The 16,127-nt window shown below is 38.5% G+C and overlaps 2 protein-coding genes across 2 annotated transcripts in view; one reads left to right on the top strand and one right to left on the bottom strand.

Moving 5' to 3' along the window:
* myofl (myoferlin like) overlaps window positions 1–16,127 on the bottom strand; it is a 47,497-nt gene that overhangs the window by 12,156 nt on the left and 19,214 nt on the right. Inside the window, exons 3-22 of the mRNA XM_059359658.1 lie at window positions 9,475–9,636; window positions 8,960–9,015; window positions 8,748–8,839; window positions 6,244–6,352; window positions 5,393–5,489; window positions 4,680–4,843; window positions 4,204–4,332; window positions 3,751–3,813; window positions 3,569–3,619; window positions 3,402–3,432; window positions 3,189–3,304; window positions 2,971–3,097; window positions 2,660–2,763; window positions 2,505–2,573; window positions 2,372–2,415; window positions 2,204–2,286; window positions 1,569–1,601; window positions 1,105–1,229; window positions 875–988; window positions 461–638 (exon numbers count right to left, since the gene is read on the bottom strand). Of these exons, the coding sequence (XP_059215641.1) occupies window positions 461–638; window positions 875–988; window positions 1,105–1,229; window positions 1,569–1,601; window positions 2,204–2,286; window positions 2,372–2,415; window positions 2,505–2,573; window positions 2,660–2,763; window positions 2,971–3,097; window positions 3,189–3,304; window positions 3,402–3,432; window positions 3,569–3,619; window positions 3,751–3,813; window positions 4,204–4,332; window positions 4,680–4,843; window positions 5,393–5,489; window positions 6,244–6,352; window positions 8,748–8,839; window positions 8,960–9,015; window positions 9,475–9,562 (1,873 nt within the window). The 5' untranslated portion in view covers window positions 9,563–9,636. The remainder of the gene's footprint in view (window positions 1–460; window positions 639–874; window positions 989–1,104; window positions 1,230–1,568; window positions 1,602–2,203; window positions 2,287–2,371; window positions 2,416–2,504; window positions 2,574–2,659; window positions 2,764–2,970; window positions 3,098–3,188; window positions 3,305–3,401; window positions 3,433–3,568; window positions 3,620–3,750; window positions 3,814–4,203; window positions 4,333–4,679; window positions 4,844–5,392; window positions 5,490–6,243; window positions 6,353–8,747; window positions 8,840–8,959; window positions 9,016–9,474; window positions 9,637–16,127) is intronic.
* cep55l (centrosomal protein 55 like) lies at window positions 10,083–15,282 on the top strand. The gene is given in 11 exon segments (XM_059359656.1): window positions 10,083–10,250; window positions 11,762–11,939; window positions 12,044–12,163; window positions 13,124–13,189; window positions 13,434–13,634; window positions 13,636–13,657; window positions 13,840–13,966; window positions 14,050–14,239; window positions 14,321–14,395; window positions 14,737–14,859; window positions 14,990–15,282. Coding segments are annotated over 10 exon segments (1,269 nt in total). The 5' UTR covers window positions 10,083–10,250; window positions 11,762–11,786; the 3' UTR covers window positions 15,182–15,282.

Genomic DNA, 16,127 nt, shown 5'->3' with positions numbered 1-16,127 from the left:
TTAATTTTCTAAAGGTAGGTTTCATTTTAACTACTTAATAAACTCTTATGGGGTTTCATTTTAAAAAACAGTATGATCACTTGATTTTATGTTAAACTTGACCTGAAAAGTAACTCAAGCTGTCGGCTTAATGTAGTGGAGTAAAAAATACAATATTTGCCTGAAAACTTAGTGAAGTAGAAATATAAAGTTACATAAAATGGAAATACTCAAGTAAAGTCCAAGTACCTCAAAATTGTACTTAAGTACAGAACTTGAGTAAATGTACTTAGTTACATTCCGCTACTGCATATATTCTACAATAATTACAATGTTATTTATTTGACATACTTTCAATAAAAAATGCCATTTACACATTCTAAAACACTATGAAATGCATGTGAAAATGCCAGTACCAAACAAACTGGGTCATGTGCTAGAAAATATAAAATGGAATAAGTCATTTTTCTTCTTTTCATACCATCGAACACAGCATAGCTGTACTGGGTGGTGGACGACAGGGGCTTGCAGGTGGAGTCCAGCTTGTTACCATAGTTACCAATGCTGACCTCGAACTGGATAGGCTCCCCCGGCTCTTGCAGCATGCATGCACTGTGGAACACAGCGCACAGAGAGTACTTCCTCCTCCGCTGGTATTTCTGTGTTCGTTTAAAAAAAGGATGCGGCTGTGTTAGAGGTTAGGGTGGGATTATTTTTGTTTCATTACTCAAACCAAGACCTCTGCTAGTATTTGACCTTCTAACAATTTACACCGACATTCCAATAGCAAGATACATTTTAAAAAGTGACAGAATGAGAACTTTGGGTCCTGTGTCTTCAGGATCACCATATAAGGACAGCAGTAATTACAGTATGTTTGAGTATGAGTTTATACCTGTGCCACCAGGATGTCATCACTGGAAATGTCATCCACATTTTTATCAACCTTTCCATCCAGCTGAGTGGACAGCTCAACAAGTACCCTCCCCCTGTAGGCGACCCCTTCACCCTGCAACAAATCAAAATGCAAAAACCTCACGTACACATTGTCATGCAGGTGAAATATCATATATTCTCAATCTACAATACTGAACCCTCTTTGCTGAGCCAACAAGATGGTCTTACCTTTCCAAAGTTGAGTTCCTCGTATGGATCAGGAAGACCAGTAAACTCTCTTGGGCTACCATACAGGTTTACATAGCAAGGCCCAAAGGCTGGGAGGAAACCGAACTCAGATTCTGTGGTGCTCGCTGTATCATAAAGACACTTTGTTTAAAAGACAGTTTTTTGTCGTTTTTGTAGTTATTTTGTTTTTATTTTGTAGTTATTTTTCAGCTTTATTCGATAGTGGCAGAGATAGGGGGAGACAAGCAAAAAAGGGATCCAAGCCATATTCAAACCCGGGACCGCTGCATTGCAAGGACTAAGACTTTATGGTATGCGCTCTATGAGCCACCAGGATGCCCCCACCTGGACAGTTTTAAGGCTTTTAAAGCAATAAAGTGTTTGGGAATAGATGGAAGCAGAAGGTTAAACATTCATATGCAAAGCAACATGTTAAAATATGCAGATGATCATTTCATACGTACAGTCAGACACTGTGATGCAATCAGCCTGTGTGTCTGTTTACAGTGAGGGGGGAAAAAGCATACATTAAGTTAAAAAAAAAAAAGAAGTATTTATTTAACATGGTTTTCCCACAAAAAGTAGAAAAAAACTATTGGAAGGGACTCTTCACTAGACACCTAGTGTTAGCCAGAGATTCAGCCATACGTGCTCGAGCCTCCAGACAGGTGAGAAGTCTTTTGTGCACCGAAATGCACGATTAGCAAATGTATCAGTGCAGTTAGTAATTTTTGATTAGATTGTTTGTTAGCTTTTAAGTGACACAGCGTTAGTAGCCGTGAAACATTCAATAGTACTTGCTATGATGTTAGAGTGTGTTCCTTATCATATTGTTATTAGATACATTTTGAAAAATGTCCTTGGGGGGCAGGGCTGGGCCAATTTCATAACCATATAATGATATATATCACGATATAACGCATTGAATCAGTGAATAAAAAGTCTATATGAACTAATGACATGGTATATCGACATAGAAAGGATACATAAAAATAAACGCTATAGACATTTTTATATCCTTTTGACAAGACATATTGTCATATCACCTAGCCCAGTCAGATTTTAATATCAAGATTTAAAACACTGAGTGACAGATTACCTTCAACCTCTCCACCAGAGGAAGACATTTGGCTCAGATTTAAAAATGTTGTTCCTATGGCATCATCCTTGGTCATACGATCCCTGCCAAGAGAAAACTGGAATGTCAAATACGTATTGTGATATTATTGGCACTTGTGCAGCTGTTTGAATGAATTTTAACTCTTACCAGTCAAACATAGTCAACTTCACATGTTCACACATGGAAGGGAACTAAAGAGGCAGACAGAGGGAAGTATTAATGTATGCTGTGTTTGGAAATTTGAATCAAACATATATCTTGTAATATACATCTTTATTACCTTGACTTGGAGATTGATGAGTTGATTCCACTCCGGATTTGCATTTTTCTCAACGATCTTGGTGCACAGCTGAAATAAAATGCCATTGCATTTAAATGATATTCACCCAGTAGGCTTATTTTAAATATTTTTCTTTTGAGTTAAACATAAATTACCTTCTTGCCAGCAAAGCTGACTTCCAAATATGGATCCACCAAGTTTTTCCTGTCTCCATCTCCTCCAAAGACTTGTTTTAACGTCTGGATAAAAGCATCATCCACTGTAATAATAATAATAATAATAATGCATTTTATTTATAGGCGCCTTTCAGGACTCTCAAGGTCACCTTACAATAAACAATTAAAAACAAAACAATAATAATAAAACAGTAAAACTAAGTAATGTAAAGTAGGTTCTAAATAGGGGGTTTTCAAGTGGATATTGCTGCATTAATCAACATGGTTTCAGGAATTTACGGGTCACTTACTCTGTGGCATATCCTCAGCACGGTAGACTTTCAGGCTGAGAGTAGCCCATCGCATCGTGACACCGGCCGGCACCAAAAGATTGCTTTCTATGTCGTCCTGCTCATCACTCGTCTCCCTCCTCTGAATCTGAGAAGCAGGAGAGGAGAGTTTGTCATGGTCATTTTCAAAACTGATCTAGTAAAAAGAGACCTGATAGTAGAAGAGAAGGCACACTCACCGGTGGCTCATCTCCAGTGCCCACAACGATTATGCTGACTTTCAGATAACCTCTGGGCCCGGAGCTAGAGTCATCAGGATCACTCAGGAGGAGCCACTTCGACAATATGGCATGGCCTGGACATGGTATGATATTCACGTTCAAAGGGGTACATTAAATAATAAATACAAACAAATCCTAATTTTTCACAGTGTATACATTTTAAATACTTACCTGATTCATCATAGATGTAACCAACATCCAGCTGGGAAATAAAGGAAAACAATCTTTTGTGTAATCTGTCAACATGCTGGTGATAAAAGCCACAATTCTGCGACACAAAATCCCAGGTCAAACATCTGAAATGAATAAAGCACTTAAAAGCACTTCAATTGGCATACCTTGAACTCTCCCATTAGACTGTCAGCTCTGAGGGAGAAGGAGTCATAAACCTGTGGAGAAAAAACACAGCTTTACGGGTTCAGACGATGTAGAAATTCCCTTGTTTTAAAACCACATGATCATAAAAAGGTAACTTTATTTTTGCAAATGAAAATTGCATTTAAAGGTGTTATCTACGCACCCGAAGACTAACGCTCTCGTCAAACAGTTCTGAAGGGAGCATGTTGACATTGTAGAAGAACATCTGAGGGACAGAAACAAGTCATAAATTAATGAATATTTCCCATTTCACTTCATGCACAACACATCTTGATGTCAGACACACTTCAGTGACTGTGACAAACATTATAGGACTTACAATTCATTAAGCTGAGACGCTTAAGCTTTGGGGAAAACTGAGACGTAGAATGCACATGAGAGGAGTTAGACACGAGAGAAAGCTGCCTTTAAGGTCCACTGTCATACCACCGCTGCCAATATACAGAGAGAAATATCCAAGAGGGTTAATAAAGCTGGTGGGGATTAGGTGGCAAAGGAAGAAGAGAAGACTAATGCTGACAAGCAAGAAAAAGGCAAAAGTAAATAAATGGATTTCTAGGGTGTGGGTTGGTTTTTGCGGTGATGGACTCATTACCTCATCGAAAAATGGGTTATTTCCTCTTCTGATTCTGGTCCTGTGGGTCTGTCCGCATACTGTCACCTTAACCACTGGCTTAATGTTGTTGCCTGGCAGCTGTCGACCCTGGATTACCCGAACACGAATCTGAACATAGCAAGCATCAGTCAGGCAGCTGAACAAACAGTGTCACAATTTATCTGATCACTTTTTGAAAAGGTGCATTTGGGTTGACAAATACCATTTTATTCAAAAGAGATACAAGTCTGCTCAAATGAACAGAGCTTTTATAGGAACAAAAACATGTTCCCAAAGAAAATCAGATATGTGAAATTTCTTGCCCTGATGCAAAACTAAAGGTTTCTAATTCTCTTACATGAGGGACATATTTTAGATAAAGACTGCCGTCATCCATGTGATTAATTATAAGAATTCCACCCTAAAATAGCATTTGCGATTACCCAGGAACACAGCAATCAAATCTTGGACAATACCTGGAAGTCCTGAGGCTTATTAGCCAACGCTCTATGCTTCTTACGCTTGAGACGGACTAGCTTGGGTTTCCCAGGCTGGTTTGGTGATGTTTGATCTCCTGGGCCTCCAATCTCAGCTCCTCCCTCCACGTCCGTCTCCCCCTCATCCCCCTCTTCACCACCTCCTGTGGAGCAAAACCACAATAATCACAACATTCTTTGAAAAAATAAACTAATACAGCCCCCGGGATCTGTTAAACTCCTGACAACATTTTTAATGTGGATGAAATCTTGCCACCGATAATTGTTTCTTTCTAATAGTCATTCTCCAGCTGCTCTATAAGAAAGCCCTAAAAATAATTTTCAAAACTTAAAAAAAGAAATGAAGGGAAAACAGTATGTAAAACTGAAGGATAACCCCAATTATTTTATTTTAATATTAAATTGAATTAATTAATATTAAATTTAAATAGAAAACCATAATCCAGTAGCTGAGAGGGTGTTTTGTTGTTAAACCACCATTTTTGTTACTTCGTGTCTTTTTATTTATTGATATTTTATTTATTCATTATTTTTAAATCTCTTTTTGTGTGCTTGTTGATTGATTGATGTTTGTCTTTGTGTTTTTGTTTGCTTATTGACATAGTTTAACCATATGGAAATTATCAGTATGAATTACTATAAAGGAGAGTGATGTTTTGTTTTGTTATTTTAGGAGGGAATTAATTACTTACCACCATCCACATGAGACATGTCTCCATCAGGCTGTTCATTTAGGTCTGGTGTCGCGTTGTGAGGTGGGTCATACCTTATGAGCAAATTAATGGTTGCCTGAAAAAAAAAAACTTTTGCAATTAGCATTATCAGCTCTACTGTATATTCAACCACTCCCTGTAGGTCTATACCAGGGGTAGGCAACCTGCGGCTCCAGAGCCACATGTGGCTCTTCAGGCCATCTGCAGTGGCTCCCTGTGGCTGTGACCAAAACATTTACAAAATGAAATGGCTATTTGTTTATGTTTTATTTTCATTCAACACCGGTGTGGTGTAGACCCAAAGCAATTTGCATTTTCCGATTGTAAAAATGTGCCGCTGATATTAAAACATTATTTTTAAAAACTTTTTGGTCAACTTAAATGTGCATCATAACTCACAAAATCTACGGCACGGCACCTTAACCTCTACATTTTGCCAACTTCAAGTCTAGTTTTAAGTTTCCCTAGTCAGGCTAGCTTTCGATTCCAAATCTCCAGAGATATTTGTCAACTATCAAGCCTCTTATTTGTACTTTGGTCCTTGCTGCTTTCTGACAAAATCATATTAATTAATGCTAATTGTGACCTATTAGTAAAGCTGGTAGGCTAGTTTAGACTTAGTAGGCTGTTTTTATCGTCATTGTAAGGCTTGAAATAAGGTTTGCGGCTCCATTCCGACATTTTTTCCCTTTTTTCGGCAACAGTGGCTCTTTTGCCCATAAAGGTTGCCGACCCCTGGTCTATACAGACACCATTTATCATCCACTGACAGAGCAGAAGCTGCTTGAGCTGATATTTTTTGTCTCAGTTTAACTACTAAATGTATTCACCCCTATTGACTGTTGTTTCTCATTGAGCAAGGGCACATTCCTGGATGAGAGGGACTTCAGCTGACCACTGGACAAATCTCGTAGAGAGATTTTTGTAGAGCCAATGAACCTGAAAAGCAATCACATACACTTTGTTCAGACAATCATACAGACATCAACAAATTAACCATTGCAGCTGGAGAGTTTGTTTGAAAAATTAACATGGGTAAATAGCTATGAAAAACAATATGGAGGCTTCACAATCTATGACAAACATATGCAATCACCACATGAGGGAACTGGACACTGTATTTGCGACTGTAATTGTTCCTTGCTCTGGATAGTTGACGGTTTCTTACTTCCCTGTTTCACTTCTATACTGTAAATATTATGAATAACCGAGCAACAACACCTTCTTTTTCTACCAAACAGAAGTCATGTAACAGTGATTAATAAGTACCATTGCTTGCAACACAATGGGCTTTTTCTAAAAAAATATCTTAAACCAAATAACAACATACCAAACACCCACTTTATCTGGCTAATTTTGGCACAAAACAAGGGTCATTTGGGAGAAGAAGTATCATCTTTTAAAAGAACAAATGGGATACTTTGCTGTGTGACAAGGACCAGCTGGTTACACAAGCAAACCTCTAAGATGACGAAAAAGTGCTCAAGAAAAAGCAGAAAGATGGAAACAATTAACATCTACCACAGGCATGTGTTGGGCGCTCTCTGCCCAGTTTAGGGTGGACACGAATGTAGCAAAGAGAGATGGAAGAGAATGAAGTTCTAAGCAACACATTAGCCGGCAAAATTATATTCATGATTATGCTCAGGCTTTTCTTCTCTCTTGTTCTCAACAGCAGTGTCGTAAATTATTACACAGAGCTTTAAGAAGTTGGACTGTCCTTGGAAAGTGGGGGATCAAACAGAAAGGAAATCTGGTATGACAATTTACTGTCAGAGGCCATATGCACGGACTGTTTATACAGATTAGTTTGTATGCATAACTCTCCTTCAAAACTACAAAACAGTCTCAAGTATGTGGAATGAAAAAAAACTGAACAGAGACTGAATTTTTAACCACTTTGAAAGAACAAGATAACAATTTTCTTGGCATACCGATCTCTTTTCCTCTACTTACATATGATTTTTTTACACAAAGCAAATTTAGGCGCAAAACAATCTCTGCCAAACAATCTTAGCAGCCTGCAACATGGCTTATCTTGATAGTACCACGGATTAGAGGCTCTGTGAGTCACATTCCTTTTCTAGATATTCCTAGATTGAAGAAGTGGCTGTGAGTTGGGCACAAAGTCATGACATATTTACCACGAGAAGCAGCTTAACTCTGTCTCAGTTAACTGTGCATAGAACTACAGGCTGAGTTACAATTAGTCATCACAGATGTGCCAATGACAAGCCAGCGCAAGCTCTGTTATTCACCCCCCCTCGTGCGATGCGGGCAGTGATCATGGAAAAAAATCCAAGTGTCTGCGTGGCTGATGCAGACACCACCCTCACCCCTCCCCTGTGTGCCTGACCCAGAATAATTTATATTAAACAATCAGTCACAAGAGTGACTCAATGGCAGTGTTATTACTTGGTCTACCTTCTTGTCAGCACTGTTGACAGACAAAGAGACTTACAATAGAAAATTAAACAGTGGAATAAACATGATATATGGCAGTCTGAGTCTCTCAGAGGCAGGGGTTAAAAAGTGACTATTTTCCTTTTAAGGCATTCCTTGGCAGAGCGGGAGTGCTATTGTGAGGGAGACACAACAACTTTTTTTACTGACACTGCAAGTCTTAACATGGTCGCAGTGAGTCCTGTGGTGAAACCAAACAAAACATCAACACATGCTGCTCTGCTTCTTAAGAAAAAAACCTAATAACTACTTTCAACCACACTATTGGAATGAATGGTGTCGCTCTAGTGTTGTATTTACAGTGCAGTGGCTATAAAACAAGCACTTTCACAGATTATAATCATATTGCTACTTTGAGGTATAGTGTGGATTTCCTTTTCTGTCTTTACCTGAACTACATAACGTAACATGGGAGTGTGGGTTTTTTGAGGGGAGGGGGGTTACATAGAGGAAGTTGTGCACTCAGAGGCCCTCCTCCGCAAAGGCAAGAGCGTGTTAAAAAATCAGCATTTAATCATACTGAGAGGCAAGCTGAGGGTCATGTATTCATTCATTACAAAAAATAAACAAATGTGCCTCATGCATGGACATTTACTTATTCTTATCTTAACTTTTTCATATTTTGTAACTTAGAATGTATACAAATGCAAATGCAAAACTCCCACTGTACCACTTTTAAATTGTGTTTGTGCCAAAGAGAAAATTACAGACACAAGAAAATTAGTGACAAGTTCTTCTAAATCACCAGGACGAGCAACTTAAGAACAGATCTGTTCATACAAGTGGTTCATGCATTGAGCCTAATGTCTGTAAAAGTACACAACATAAAATATACAAACGTCAAAATTTCAGATGTTTGTCATGCACATACTTGTCTTTGCCGATTGTTTCATAGTCTTTGACAACCACATTGATGAATGAAGATGCATCCAAGGGAGAGCCTTTCAGATCAAATTCAAACACCTGTAATTACAGTGAAAACATATACAGTGATTTTAACTGAGGTAATAGCAGCTCTCGGATGAGTCATTTCCCAGTCAACACACTCTCACACATTACAGTTAACTATAACTCTGCACTTACTTCGTTCCAAACAGGATTCAGTTCATTGTCAATTACTTTGGTTTTCTTCTTTTCACCTGTAACACAATGAACAGTACCCATGTGTATTTGCAAAAACTCATAATGTGGTAACATAATAGCATGTCTTTATCCCAAAAAATAATGACAAAGCCAACATTTTACATTCTACAGAGGAGCAACAAATATACTAAGTCATCTCATTTTGTAAACATAAACTTGTGTGGCCAAAGCTGTTCTCTGTGGACAGAGGGCTATTTTGCCCTTATAAGGATGTACTCTTCGTTTGGTTTATGAATCACTGCCTAAATATTTCAAAGTAAGCTCTAAGAATATGATGCATACAGTAAACTGATACTACATATTACTGCTTATGATTGCTCCAAAACCTTAAAAATGGCAGGAATGATAATTGATAGAAAGTGAAACAACATGCATGACATATCTGGCGAGGACAGGAGTTAACAGAGCATACAACAGTTTCACCAGGAAACAAAAAGAAAATAAAAAACTCTCACCTCTAAATACAACTGCTGCTACTGGATCAGGCTCTCCAAGTTTCTTTTTTGGGATGCCACTGGCGGACTCAACACTGACATGCAGCATTTTTGATTAAGTCCAAATGTCTTCAGAAAAGAGAATCATATTCCGCTGAGAGAGGGGAGTCCTCGCTGAGGGAACTGAAACACACAGATGTGCAGCACAAAGGAGTGGATACCGGAGGGCAGCCTCACTCATGAGTCACAGGCATGAAGCACACCAGCCAGGCTGGGTAATGAGGGTTAGACGGCGAGAGAGACACGGAAATGGCCTGAAAATGACAACCTAGCTTTCACATTACACCATCAAAATGCATCATAGTTATAAGCCCAAATTGCTTGGCATCACTTTGCCATAAGGTAATTCATGCACCACCCAGTCAAACCAGGTGAGCTGGTCCATTCTTCTCCTGAGCTACATCGCCTCCAAGTGGCGTTGTACATTAATACATCCATTCAAAGCCGTCGGAAATTACAATTTTAGCAAACCTTACGTTAGATGTCAAACATACGAATTTGTTGTTTTGTTTTTAATTAAGCAAGTATTGGCTGCATACTTTAGTAAAGATAAAAACACAAGTAAAACACATGTTATTGAGTCACATAAAACGCAGCTAAAATCAAATCGCAGAATAAAGTGCTCTGGCTCCAAGGCGGTTTAGAGCAAGCAACATGTTGGACGGAGGAGTTCTTAAAAGCAGCACAGGACCGTTACTTCTATCAGTGCTAGCTAGCCGTGTTCCCTTCCTCCAGAGGTAACTTCAACACACTAAATATGACAAACTAACATTACTGCAGTGGGCTGAGTCATTTAAAATATTTAAAAAATAAAGGGGCTGATGTGAAAGATTATTCTTTCGGCGGAAAGTTGAATTTCACTACAGTATTAGTGACGTTAATTAGCTAAATTAGCTAGTTAGTGATGAACGCTAGCAACAATATTTTCTCAGCACTTTATGCTAGCTCACACTAACATCTTAATTTATGTTAAGTGGTTTTTATTCCAGATTGGGTATCCTAACTAGCTAACTTTTATGGTGTTATCTTATCTTTTCGATGTTTTCTGGCTAACAAAACAAACATTAAGTGTGAGAATAGCTGTTGAATATTGACGTTAGCTAGCATAGCTTCTAATTTACATGAGTATGTTCTGTGTCCAGTATCTATAGGTAAGTAAGTTTAAACGCCCTCCTCGCCAAGCAAGTGGGTGAAAATGTGATATATAAGCAAACGTTTGCTAATAATGTTGTGTTAAGCTAAAGGGGTGTTGTCACTGTATAACTGTTTATATATAAGATCACGATATATATCATCAGATATTTAGTTCTGAAGCTGTGCTGGTATATTACAAATACCGTTTACATATCGTCACCCTGTTAAAATAATCGCCTAACTCATTTTTTCAAGTTTTGCAGGAAACACAAAAAACTTCAGTGTAACATATGATATTTATTGATCATTTCACTCAAAAGGATGTAACAAAAGATGGCTATTGGCATAGTAATAACAATGTGTGTAAATTATGCAACTTAAGAGAAATAAATGACTTAGGCAATTTTTTGAACATGCCTTTGTGACTTAAGCAAGATATGGTAACACTTTATTTTGAAGGTGTCTACATAAGAGTCACAAAAGCCTGTCAGAAACATGACATGACAAGTATCATGAGCATTAATGTCACTTCAAAGTGTCATTAATGTTCATGACACATTCCATGTCATGTTTATGACATGCTCATGTTACTTAGATGTTACTTAGAGTAAAGTGTTACCAATATGAATGTCAACAATAAAACACTGATAAACTAAACTGATATCTAAACAAAATCCCTCTAGCTCTTCTTTGCTGGGTTGTTATCTGATGCCTATGAATGTGGCAAATTGTCAAAGAAGTGATGATCTTAAATGGGTAAAATCACATAATCTGATCAACTGAGGATGGAGGCGATTTTACCATAGGTGGTCGGCGTCATGAGGAGATGATTTAGGAAAAAAAAAAAGTTATACAAAGAGATAAGAAAATATCTTATAAGATTCTAAATCTAATTGTGAGGTGTAAATGTGTTGTGTTTTCTCTTTTACATTTTTAGAAAACAATCTTGTGTCCACTTCAGGGTTTTTTTCTAATAGAAATATAATTATCTTTTTTAAATGTTTTTTTCTTGTTGCTGTGTTTGCTAATATCAACATTGAAAGGACATAACTAGGACACATTCAGAATGTTTATTTTTGAAATTGTATATTTTTACGTATTATTTTTGTGTCAGGCTCCTGTGATAAGTGGTCATTGAGATGGCATCCTCCAAATATAAGGGTTCCCCAAGGAAAAAGCTCAACTCAGAGCTTGAGGTGGTTGTCAGCAGTCTGAGGAACGAGAATGACTATCTGAAGAAGACCCTGGTTGAGTTGTCTCGTCAACATTCAGAACATAATAAGCTTCTAGAGGTAAACTTCGTCAAACTACCCATCCAAACAATCAACACTGCTATTCTGCCTCTATCCATATTTCTAATTCTATGCAAAAAAACATATTTAATGTCTTTTCGCAGAGAGTCCTCTCTTTTGAAACTGTTAGGCTGGAGAGTTGTCAGCAGCTCACAGCCAAAGACAAGAAGATATCTTTGCCACCAGAGCAGCTCAGTAAGAAAGAAGAGAGTCTGATGGACGCAGTGAGTATGAGAAGGAGAAAGAGAAGCATATCCAGTTACTCCAGAGAGACTGAAGCAATCAAGAACAAGCTTGTGAGCATCTCAACTAGGTGTCAATATCTCGAGGGCAAAGTTGCACGGAATAAGGTATAGCATGGCTCAATGTTAATATAAGTGACTGTGGTGTAGTGCTGAGGGAATTAAAACAAACTGTATGCCTTTAAAAGCAGGAGACCTTCATTTACTTTACTGATAGGTAATTTTGGGAATTAAAACTATTCATACGCTATGTAATAAAATAGCCTATCACAATTCATGCTATGTGGCACTAAAAATAAAAATTTCACAGTGTTAGATGCCCAACAATAAATATTGATGTTTTGCCCCGCCTAAGGTGCAGAATGGTAGCACATTATGGGCCATTTTCACAAAACATTTTGACTTGTCATGCAGCAGGAAAAGCACTGGTGCTACAGATAACATTAACCATGGCTCCATTCCCATTAGGTCATGACAGTGAGCTAGAATACACAATACGACAACCCTTAAAACAATGCAAATAAATGGAACTCAGCCAGCATTGTTTTATTGTTTTCTGATGTGATTTTCTACTGTTGTCAAAAAAGTATTCTATGAAAAAAGCCTTTGGTTGTTATGCTACTTGCCTCCTACCAGTTTTGCACCACTAGATGGCAGCAGTTGTTTTTTAATTTTCCTCCTATGAGGGGAGACATACTGTTCTTCATAAAAACACACTTCTCCATACAGAACATACCATCATATTAATTTTCTGGATAATGAAGAGGTCTGAACAGTTGAGTTATGTTATAAAGTTATAAGTTTGATGATCTTAATCCCACTGTGCCTGTGTTTTGCCACAATGCAGTGTCTTATTAAAGCAGTATGGAGAGTTGGGAAATAGTTGTAAGTTTTTAATTAACATTTTTGTAATGCTGTGCTGTATTTTGATGTTTTCAAAAGGACTCTGCTTCGGATGAATGGGGCTCCAGCAATACTGTAATAGAGCTCCAAAATCACCTCCGTGATGTAAGTGCTGTGTGGTGGTCACACATCTGGAAAAGGACTCTTGTGTTTGTGTTTTTCGCCTAATCCACATTTTTGGTTACATTTAGCCATCTACTCTGTATTTGTTTCTAACTGAGGATGTGTGCCTGTGTACAGTATACATGTCTTGCTGAGTGTCTTTGCTGTGGAGCCATCCCCCTGGCACAGCTTTCTTTCTGTCTTTCTCCGTTATGTGCTTCTCATTCTTTTATTCAATCCCCCCGAGGCCTTGGAGAAGAACAAGCAGTGGCTGGAATATGACCAGCAGAGAGAGGCCTATGTGAGGGACATTCTGGCCAGAATGTTATGGCTGGAGAAGCAGCTGAACGAAGCCAATCAGGCCCGCTCACAGCAGCACAATGAGGACCATTCAGATGGTGAGCCAGAGGGACAGTGGGCAGTGGGCACTCACCACTGGGGCAACAAGGGGCAACAGACTGTCACAACAAGGTTTTTAAGATTTCAAGATTGCCCTTCAGTAGCCCACTCTTACGGAATCTGCAGCTTGCGATGCATTGGCAAAAGCATGTGCTTCATTACTACATAGTGCATGTGTAAGGCCCGATTTCATATCTTTTGTAATTGTGCATTTTCCTCTTCGTTTTCTTCATCTTCTGCTTCTCTCATTACAGAGAAGTGGAAAATAATCCAGATGCAGGAGTACTATGAAAGACTCTTACAGAAGGCCAAAAAAAAAGCGGAGGTGCTCACAGAGCAGCTGGACATGGCCTTACAGAACCTGACAATAATCAAAAACCAGTATGTCGACTGCTAGAAAGATAAAGACTATGCTGCTGCTTGAAGTTGATGGTCAGCTACATGATAGACTGTTTGATGTGTAGGTGCAAGGAAAGAGAGATTGAGGTGGAAGAGCTCAAGCAGCAGCTGCAGGCTGAGAATACGAGCAGAAAAAGTGCGCTGGAAGATCGTCATTGTTCTCAGGATGAAGAGCAATGGATGACTGCTGAGACCGAAGACCTCCAGTGCAGACTGGATGATGAGAAACGCAGGTCGACAAACTTTGAGCTGCAGGTATGTCTTCATTGAACTATAGATTCAGTGAGAATCATACAAGCAAAGAAAGCGACAAAAAATCTCTTCTCTCTCTCTCAGTTGGCTCTCTGTCAGAAGTCTTTATTAAATCAACACCATGAAGACCAGGAAAAGATTGCAGAGCTGGAGCGACAGGTAAGAAACTTAGTCATCTCAGTTTTGGTCCTCTATCCTCCTCACTTGAATTCATTCAGAATTTTTAATCCATCCACTATCAGTTATAACGGATTAATTACACTTTGGGAGGATTATAAACGTGTGTGTATCAGTCTGTGCTTCTTTGTCATTCTCTGTTCTCACTAACCACATCAGTGGGCATGTCATGATTTATTTCCTCTTTGCTTTTCTTCTTAAGTTAAAAAAAAATCTGTTCTCACATAAGCAAAGGACATAATTCATTCTATTGGAAAAAATATTATTCCCTCGGTTAAACTATGTTATATTCTCAATTTTAATGCAAACTTTTTGGATTTTAGATCAAGATTTCTTCACAGGACCTTGAGGATGAAAAGCAGGATTCATTATATTTGAAGAAGCAAATGTTCAGAGTTTTGAAGTTGCTGAAAACACGTAAAGACCATGTGATGGAACAGTCAAAGGTTTGCACAAATAGCACAAAATCAGTGATCTTAAAGCTGGATTAATTGATCTTTTTCTGTTTTGAGTGAATAGAATGTTTCACCTTGAGTCTTATCTGCCATTACTGATCGATGACTACATTTGTATTAGAGAGATCATCAGGATGGCACCTCATGTGAAGTAGCACACCCTCCCTCCCTGTGCTCCAGAGACAGCCTTACATGCACCCCTCACAGCAGCTTGCTGAATGAAAGCTTCCTGGAGTGCCCCAATTGCCATGCTGAGTACCCTGCCAGTCACTACCAAGAACTGATGATCCACCTAGATATCTGTCCCTGCTGACTGCAGACTTCAATAATTCTGTATTTTCTATAATATGGATTGTTAACCAGTACTGTGTCGCCAGAGGTATGTGTTTTCTTAATAAACTACAAGTTCAGTTGCTGAGATTCTGCTTCTGAGTATTTTAAAATGAACCCAGAAAAATAATAGATAGATGTCTAGCTACACTATCGACACAAAATATCTTATAACAGCATTGAGGATAGATTCTAGTGACTTAAGTTATCCTTTGACTTTTACTCTGGCAGCAGCAGCAAGTGTTATTAAAAGCCATTTTTACATTTAAAAAAGTACTCTCATCTTACAAATGAATAATTTGTAGGATACCTAATGAAATAATGTTGCTGTAGGTCCTTGCGTCCCTCCCACGTCTCACACTTTTCAAATCAGATGAATGGCTCAAAACAGCTTGAGTTGGTTAATCCCTTTCCTGTGCTATTTAAAGACATGGATTAGTATTGCTAGCCAACAATATGGGGAATCAGAGGTCTGTGCAGTGGCTGTGGTCTTTAAAAGGGAACGTGACGCCAAGGGTTAACCGACTGTAGGCTAACAGCTTTAGAAAAAGAAGCTAATATGGTTTAGACATCTAACCTGCTGTGCCTTTCAGGAACTTTTCATACAGAAACGTCTTTGTGGAAATATGAGCTAAGTCTGTCTGAGAAGCAGACACATAGCCAAGAGTGTCTTTCCCCTGCAGCCTTGACAATTATAGACACCAGACACGACCAAAATACTTTCAGAGAAGGGTTTCTTGTCTTCCTAAACATTTGTATTCCTATCCCTGTAGTGATTAATTATAGTATACCTAGTCTCACTTAGCCAGACCTATCTCCACAGCTCTGTGTCACTACTTAGGAAATAAACCTGGTAATCTAATTCACAGCATAAATAAAAGTGGTGTCTAACTAACTAGATCCCTTAAAAGCTACCGTTCAACAGCTCC

The sequence above is a fragment of the Centropristis striata genome, chromosome 20 (genome assembly GCF_030273125.1).
Source record: "Centropristis striata isolate RG_2023a ecotype Rhode Island chromosome 20, C.striata_1.0, whole genome shotgun sequence".
Lineage (NCBI taxonomy): Eukaryota > Metazoa > Chordata > Actinopteri > Perciformes > Serranidae > Centropristis > Centropristis striata.
This window is presented reverse-complemented; position numbering and strand designations above follow the sequence as displayed.